Source organism: Mya arenaria, chromosome 14 (assembly GCF_026914265.1).
Source record: "Mya arenaria isolate MELC-2E11 chromosome 14, ASM2691426v1".
NCBI classification, from domain to species: domain Eukaryota; kingdom Metazoa; phylum Mollusca; class Bivalvia; order Myida; family Myidae; genus Mya; species Mya arenaria.
In genome coordinates this window covers 52,458,839-52,468,242 of record NC_069135.1, presented here as the reverse complement: position 1 = coordinate 52,468,242, position 9,404 = coordinate 52,458,839, and the positions used below count along the sequence as shown (strand labels likewise).

The window sequence follows — 9,404 nt, the reverse complement described above, 5'->3', positions numbered from 1 at the left end:
GTACTAGAACTACTGCAGCGGGAGAACTTTAAACAAAAAACATACTAGATTTACTGCAACGGGAGAACTTTAAACAAAGAACATGTAGAACTACTGCAGCGGGAGAACTTTAAACAAAGAACATACTAGATCAACTGCAGCAGGAGAACTTTAAACAAAGAACATGTAGAACTACTGCAGCGGGAGAACTTTAAACAAAGAACATACTAGATCTACTGCAGCGGGAGAACTTTAAACAAAGAACATGTAGAACTACTGCCGCGGGAGAACTTCAAACAAAGAACATACTAGATCTACTGCAGCGGGAGAACTTTAAACAAAGAACATGTAGAACTACTGCAGCGGGAGAATTTTAAACAAAGAACATACTAGATCTACTGCAGCGGGAGAACTTTAAACAAAGAACATGTAGAACTACTGCAGCGGGAGAACTTTAAACAAAGAACATACTAGATCTACTGCAGCGGGAGAACTTTAAACAAAGAACATGTAGAACTACTGCCGCGGGAGAACTTCAAACAAAGAACATACTAGATCTACTGCAGCGGGAGAACTTCAAACAAAGAACATGTATATATACTGCAGCGGGAGAACTTTAAACAAAGAACATGTTTATCTTCTACAGCGGGAAAACTTTAAACAAAAACATGTATATCTTCTGCAGCGGGAAAACTTCAAACAAAAAAACATGTATATCTACTGCAGCCGGAAAACTTTAAACAAAAAACATGTATATCTACTGCAGCCGGAAAACTTTAAACAAAAAAAACATGTATATCTACTGCAGCCGGAAAACTTTAAACAAAAACATGTATATCTACTGCAGCCGGAAAACTTTAAACAAAAAAACATGTATATCTACTGCAGCCGGAAAACTTTAAACAAAAACATGTATATCTACTGCAGCCGGAAAACTTTAAACAAAAACATGTATATCTACTGCAGCCGGAAAACTTTAAACAAAAAAAACATGTATATCTACTGCAGCCGGAAAACTTTAAACAAAAACATGTATATCTACTGCAGCCGGAAAACTTTAAACAAAAACATGTATATCTACTGCAGCCGGAAAACTTTAAACAAAAAACATGTATATCTACTGCAGCCGGAAAACTTTAAACAAAAAAACATGTATATCAACTGCAGCCGGAAAACTTTAAACAAAAAAACATGTATATCTACTGCAGCCGGAAAACTTTAAACAAAAAAACATGTATATCTACTGCAGCCGGAAAACTTTAAACAAAGGACTTACAGATCTACAGCAACAACAACAAGTACCAAAACAAATTCCAATTTGTTTGGATAATCAAAAACACAATAAGTTGCATTTAAATTTATTATTACAATCATCCATTCAACATTCCAGTGTTATCGTTGCTTTTAATGTACACATTTATTAATTTGATGCCGATTCATATATTTAGACTTTTTTAAATTAAATGGATTTCATATCATACAAAATAAAGCTCATTATACCATGAAAGTAAGGTGTTATATGCTGTTGCTACACAAGTCTTAATATTTATAAAACAAGCGCATGAATATTTATCCGTTCAAAATGAAATTCACCGAGGAAAATCATGATCATTAATTTTCTCCCGCAACAAACTAAACCCATTTAAGCACGTTTATCAGTTACCGAAGTTAAAGCTGCACCCTCACAAATAAAAGTATCGACTTTTATCTTTATATTTTTGTATCAGATTCAGCTGATCTTGGCATCAATGCATCAATTCAGCCTTATAAGATAACTCACTAAAGGACAGATCTCAATTATTTGGAAAATGCCGAAAAACTCATTATTTTCTTAAAGCGTAGGTAACCCTTCTGCCAAACGACATCAATTTTCAAACGTTCATATGAATAAAAACTGCGGTCTGATGTTTTGTCAGCAGACTTATATCACTGGTTTCAAGACATTAACGCAAAAATTGGTTTATTTCAAGACAAAAAATAAAAAGTGGTCAAAACGTTCAATCTGTGAGAGTGCAGCTTTAATAAAAGAGAACAATAACACTTGAAGGGGACAGACTGTTTTATGGAAAAAATACAGCATTAACAAATACAATAAGGAAGTTCATTAAATGGAATTAAATTATTTCTACCCGAAACGGAAAGGTTAATGGCTAAACATATGAAATATCGAGATCAGGTACTCTGTATATAATTGAAATCAGTGGTCAACATTTTATTTTCGTCCAATGAGAAGGCAATATTTCTCACGTTTTTCAATACATTTATTTTAGTATTTCATCGGTCAGTCGTTATTGATTTATATGAGGTAAAGCGATAAATATCAGCAGTGGCTTGGACAACAGTTGTTAGTTTACACAATAAAATGTCGACCACTAAAACTACAACACAAGATAAATGAATATGCGATTGTGTCGTACATGATATAACCCTTTAACCAACCATTATTATGCCCCCCTTCGAAGAAGAGGGGTATATTGCTTTGCACAGGCATGTCGGTATGTCGGTCGGTCGGTCCGTCGGTAGACCAAAGCTTGTCCGAGTGATAACTCAACAATTCCTGGACGTATGGTCATCAAACTTCACATGAAGGTTGGGCCTGACCAGTAGATGACCCCTATTGATTTTGGGGGTCATCGGGTCAAAGGTCAAGGTCACAGTGACCTTTAATGGTAAAATAATTTTAAAGCTTGTCTGAGTGATAACTCAACAATGCCTGCACCCATGGCCCTCAAACTTGACATGGAGGTTGGGCCTGACCAGTAGATGACCCCTATTGTTTTGGGGGGTCATCAGGCCAAAGGTCAAAGTCACAGTGACCTTGAATGGTAAAAGGTCGTCCGAGTGATAACTTGACAATGCCTGCACCCATGGCCCTCAAACTTGACTTGGAGGTTGGGCCTGACCAGTAGCTGACCCCTGTTGTTTTTGGGGCTCATCGGGTCAAAGGTCAAGTTCTCAGTGACCTTGAATGGTAAAAGGTTGTCCGAGTGATAATTCAACAATGCCGGCACCCATGGCCCTCATAATTGAATTGGAGGTTGGGCCTGACCAGTAGATGACCCCTATTGTTTTTGGGGGTCATCGGGCCAAAGGTCAAGGCCACAGTGACCTTGAATGGTAAAAGGTTGTCCGAGTCATAATTCGACAATGCCTGCACCCATGGCCCTCATAATTGAATTGGAGGTTGGGCCTTACCAGTAGAAGACCCCTATTGTCACAGTGACCTTGAAAGCGAACTCGACAATTCCTGGACCTATGGTCATCAAACTTGAAATGAAGGTTGGGCCTGCCCAGTAGATGACCCCTATCGACTTTGGGGGTCATGAGGCCAAGGTCAATGTCACAGTAACCTTTAACGCAAAAAAAGTTAACAAATCTTCTCCCACTGATATCTCAACAATGCCTGAACCTATGATCATTAAACTTGACATGGATGTTAAGCCTGACCAGTAGATCACCCTTATTGATTTTAGGATTCATAGAGCCAAAGGTCAAGGTCACAGTGATCTTGAATGGTAAAAGGTTGTCCGAGTGATAACTCAACAATGCCTGAACCCATGGCCTTCAAACTTGACTTTGAGTTGCATCTGACTTGTAGATGATCCCTTATGATTGAATGGGTCATTGGGTCAAAGGTCAAGGTCATAGTGACCTTGAACGAAAAAACTTGTCTCTGTGATAACTTGACAATGCCTGCATCCATGGCCCTCGAACTTGACATTTAGGTTTCTGGTGACCAGCTGATGACTCTGGATTTTGAGTTCATAGAGTCAAAGGTCATGGTCATAACACACTCTATCCTCACACTTTAATGGTCATAATTTTAAAACTGCCTTAACGGCAACAAATCAGCTGTCAGCTGTCATTTCGGTCCATGCATATTTCATTCAATTGTCCATATAATCCTGACAACATGGCGCTCAGGGGGGGCATAATGTTTGACAAACATCTCTTGTTAAGTGTTGTTTCTCAAAGGTTTTAGCTTGAATAAAGTTCAAACTGAACAAAAATATTCATATTTCCACAAAATCAGACTAAAAAAGACTTTTTTGTCTTGAAATAAAAATCACATTTACACATGAAATTACATAATTAATTATTGTTTAATTCTTTAGAAAGGTGATTATCAAATTGTTTGATAAATGAAAGTAAGCTCAAATCTGCCGGAAGTAGCTTTATGCTCGTGTTCCGGAAGTCACTGTGTGCTCGTGTTAATAGTGCGCACTTGGTTTGAGTGTGGCATCCACTTGTCTTTTGGTTTCACCGCTTTTTTCCGGTGTGTTTCCGGGGGCCGCGAGGACACGGGCGTCGGCGACTGCAAGTTAAAATGAATGATATCCGATCCATTAGCACGAATGCCAACAAAATACGCGAAGAAAAGAAAAGAAGTAGAACTTCAACATAAACGCTTAGTGAATACTATTTAAAAATGAAAAAGAACGGAATGAAATGTGTATTTTTTCACTGAGTCATACTGAAACATACAAGATAAGAAGAAATTTCGTCTTTGTCCAATTATGAAGAGCAAAACGCATTTACATTTAGTAACTACTTACTAGTATTAACTGTCTGAAATCCGAGTACACATTTACTTGTTTTCTGTTATTCTATACAGTTTGGGACCCTAAGTCACATTGCATAAACAGCTCCCATTAACCTTGTTTGGACTTGCATATTCGTACATTGCCCGACCTTTACCTTGGATTCTTATGTCCCATGTTTACCTCATTTTGATAACCATGTCCCATATTTGGTATAATATCCCATATTTACCATGTTTGGAACCTTATATCCCATATTTACCATGTTTGGAATATAATATCCTTTATATCCCATTTTTACCATGTTCGGAATCGAAATATAATATCCCATATTTGCCATGTTCGGAATCGGAATAAGATAACCAATACCTACCATGTTCGGAATATAATATCCCATATTTACCATGTTCGGAATCGGATTATAATATCCCATATCTACCATGTTCGGAATAGAATAACCCATATTTACTATGTTTGGAATATAAAAAAAAAAACATATTTGCCATGTTCGGAGTCGAAATATAATATCCCATATTTACCCTGTTCGGAATCGGAATATAATAACCCATATTTACCATGTTCGGAATCGGAATATAATATCCCATATTTACCATGTTTGAAATATAAAATCCCATATTCACCAGGTATGGAGTTCCACATCGCATATTTACCTGGTTTTAAATATCATATTCATACCATGTTTGGACTTTGATATCGGATCTTGACCACATTTGGAGTCTCGTAATCCATATTTACCATGTTTGGACAATTCTATACCATTTTGACCGTGTTTGGATTATCATTTCCTATACTTACCTCATAGTCATCAACGATGAATGATTCAGGCGTGTCCTGACGTCTCTGGCAACAAGGTCGCTTAAAACATCTGAAAATGTGCATTTTTATAACAAACATTTAGCAAAAATCCACATCGATTGGAAAATACTTTCAATAAAGTCTTGAAACAGTATGGCATTACTATATTTGATTTTAAGGACATGTTACATAGGCGGATTCAGGATCCAGGAATTTATGTCATGATGTCACATAGGGGCATAATATTTTTACATTCGCCCCTTCCTCAGAACCGAAATTTAAATAGTTGAAAAAATTAAAATGTTGGGTGGGGGATTGGGGTTACTCCCCCCAAAATAAATCTTAACATTTTCTAGTCCAAAATGGTGCATTTTAAACGTATTTTGGTATTTTTTTTCTCCAATTTTGACATAAAAAAGTAAACTAAGATGATTTTAGGGGGTGCGCGTGCCGGGTGCGCCCCCCCCCGTCCTGGATCCGCTGGTGTGTAATTTCACCTTGGAATTTATTGAAATTTGATGTATAATGCTTTAAATCTAGATAAGCAACCGTCACACGGAAATACCCGAATGTTTTCGCGCAGAAGGCAAAAATGCAGGTCAGTAGTAGTAAACCCAGGAGACCAAATACGACACACAGCGCCACCATCAGCCAGAATGGCATAGCTGAAACAGACACAATAACCTCTATTAATTGCAATTTAATTCATTGGATCAGGAAGCTGTTAAGTTTATTTTGTTGTTTGAAAAAGTGAGGTTAAAATGGAGTATATGGATGGATTTTAAAAGAACAACCTTCCCCTTCTTGACACCTCCCCCCGCCTATATTTCCCTGTCTGATATGAAAAATATTGTCAAATTATTTAAAACCTTTATAGAGCATGACACTAGATTTTTTATGAATATTTTGACACCTTCTAAACATAATATGATTCACAACACCGCTCCCTCCTCAACCCTCCTCCCCCTCATCCCCTCCAAAAAAATAAATAAAATAAATAAAAAATAAATAGTATACATATATTTCACTGTATTATCAGAAGTTCACCATTATGTTATTCATATAGTCACATCCCATTAGCTGGCCCCAATATCACGAAAATACTTAAGTCAAATCTCAAACTCAGTCTCAACCCATTTTATCGCATAGCATCCAAATTTATAAAAAAATCATATATAATTTTATATGTTTTTTTTACAGTTTTATAAGCGCATTTAATCATAGAATATGCTGATAAAAGCCTTTGGTCGAATTCCAAGGGAAATATATTCTAAAGCCAAAAATGTATTTGAGTACAATTCTGTATTCTTTATGAAATACTTAGTATTTTTTTCTCTAGAAAAAGCTTTCTTTGAAATATTGACAAAATGTTTTGATCAACACATTCTATGAGAAAATACGTTTTCAAAAAGTTCAAAACAAACAAGATTTTGAAGAATATTATGCTTTTATATGGTAAAATGAGTTGAGACTGAGTTTACGAATTGACTTAAGTATTATCGTGATATTGGGGCCGGGTTTCATAACACTTCATGTCTAGTTGATATAATTCCTACACTTATGTAAGTGAATAGTTTCATTCATCGATCACCAATAACAATGTCCGTTTATATAGTACTCAAATTTTATACTACTCAAATTTTATAGTACTCAAATTATATAGTACTCAAATTATATAGTACTCAAATTATATAGTACTCAAATTTTATAGTACTCAAATTATATAGTACTCAAATTTTATAGTACTCAAATTATATAGTACTCAAATTTTATAGTACTCAAATTATATAGTACTCAAATTTTATAGTACTCAAAAATATATAGTACTCAAATTTTATAGTACTCAAATTTAATAGTACTCAAATTTTATAGTACTCAAATTATATAGTACTCAAATTATATAGTACTCAAATTTTAAAGTACTCAAATTATATAGTACTCAAATTTTATAGTACTCAAATTATATAGTACTCAAATTATATAGTACTCAAATTTTATACTACTCAAACTTTGATAAGAATCGCCCGTTTTTGTTTCGTTTTAATTAAGTAAGTTTGTATATAGCTTTTTTAGGTTAAACAATCATTATTAAACCAATTGCTACTAGTTGAGGTTTATTTTGTTACGGTTGAATATTGAAAATAGTATCAAAAAGACAAAAGAATTAACGTCAACAATCATAAACACATCCAAATACAATGCTTAAAAAGAAGTATTTTCAAGTGGTAAATACAATTTGGTGATTTTCTGGTATTTTGTTTTGTAACTCAGTAAATATTTCTATTGAATGGGCAATTGGGCATTGTATCAGTATTGATAGGCTAAACTATTAGCCTTTACAAATGTTGTTTTTTATTAATAGCTACGTGGTCACAAACAAAAAAACCCAGTTAAAATAAGCGCCAAAATATGTTTTTAACTTTACACAAATCATATGCAGTTATGCTTTGATAATTAATTTCAAATGAGTTAAACACAATTCATGTACTGCATTAAAGATAATTGTTGTATTAACATATATATGCCCATTGCAATGGAAAATGAATATTGCGTGACTTTATAGCATGATTGCTTAAAAACAATGGTCACAATGGAGCGTAATCGAATAAAGTATCATAAACTAAAAGATTCCCGGTCTAGGCACATGTGAATTTGGTTAGTGGTCACCAAGGCGGACAAGTGGGTTTTCTCCGGGTACTCCGGTTTCCTCCACACTACACACTCTCGCGCAACATCGTGCCAACGAGAGTGACTTAGTCATCACAACTTTCTTCACAATCGTTGTAAAATGATACATTTTTAAACTAAACCAGTGTGTGTATACCACGTGATAAATTGTGTCATAAATCCTATGTCGGAAGGCAATATTTTGCTTCGAATGAAGACTTTAAACAAAGATAACTTTTTTATTTCTTCACCATTTTAAATGAAACGTATCGCAGTCTACGCCGCTTACGGAGCCATGCCTTTTGACATTTACCAGAATTTGATTGAGTGTTTAGTTTCTTAAAACACTTCGACAAACCTTTTCACAATACGACCGGCTGACGGAGCATTGTCAAAACATTATTTTGGAAACAGGTTTGTCGAAGTGTTTGATGATCATCTCATCAAACTCCGGTAATACAACGAAGGCGGGACTTTTTATTTTAAGCAAAACTGAAAGAAAAAACGAGCGTACCTTGAATAGGCTGGTTTATAGTCACTTTTGTATCAACCTTCGGCTTATTATCAATGGGAACGCATTGGGTCCCGTTGGTGTTCCAAGTTCCATTTGTCGAGCAGAGTACCTGTGCAGGGCCGCTCATAGAAAACCCACTGAAGCACGTGTAAACGACGCTACTTATATTCGCAAAGTAAGGGCCCTTAGAGATCACTGCGCCTCCGATTATGGTATGCGGCTCAAGGCACAATATTTGCATCGGTGCTGTCAAAATGCTGTAGCTAGCGACGGTGGTGCCGTTGCCAGCAACGGTGGTGTCATTGCCAGTAACGGTGGTGCCGTTGATATCAACAGTCGATAGTGATTCTGTTGATAACGTCGACTCGGTTGTCACCGCTGCAGTTTGCGATGTTGTCGATGTTTGTACTTCTGTCGTCTCAAATGTTGTGGCAGTGGTAACCGTTGTTGTACCTGGAATGTCTGTCGTTGATGTTACAGGTGTTGATGTTGTAGTAGTTGTTGTTGATGTCGCTGCTGCTACGACTAGGATCAAAGCCTTCACTAACAAGATCATCATCGCACGTACTGTGTTTTTCATCCTTAGTGTTTATGTGAATGTCTCTTTTGAAGGAAAACAATAACGATTATGTAATGTGGGAGTTTTATATGTATTTTTTTGCTTCAAGTTATTATAGTTAAATATAAATGGTTTTAGAATAAACGTTGTTAGGTAAATTTTAAAACCCTATACAATATACAGAATAAGTTTTATTACATAAAAAAGCGCATTGGTTTTTCAACGTTCCCTTTAACCAATGGTCCTCACTTTTTTGTCAAAATTTTGAACACAGTTCTTCAGTAAGACCTTAATAAATGGAAATGAAATGAATAGTAGTGGTCAGCGT

The 9,404-nt window shown here is 35.7% G+C and overlaps 1 protein-coding gene across 1 annotated transcript; it reads right to left on the bottom strand.

Moving 5' to 3' along the window:
• Positions 1 to 4,174: 4,174 nt before the first annotated feature.
• Positions 4,175 to 9,097, bottom strand: LOC128216238 (uncharacterized). Its single transcript, XM_052922808.1, has 4 exons — positions 8,518 to 9,097; positions 5,902 to 6,001; positions 5,337 to 5,406; positions 4,175 to 4,294 (listed from the first exon to the last, which is right to left on the bottom strand). The coding sequence occupies exons 1-4, from the start codon at positions 9,095 to 9,097 to the stop codon at positions 4,175 to 4,177; spliced, it is 870 nt and encodes a 289-aa protein (XP_052778768.1).
• Positions 9,098 to 9,404: the final 307 nt, after the last annotated feature.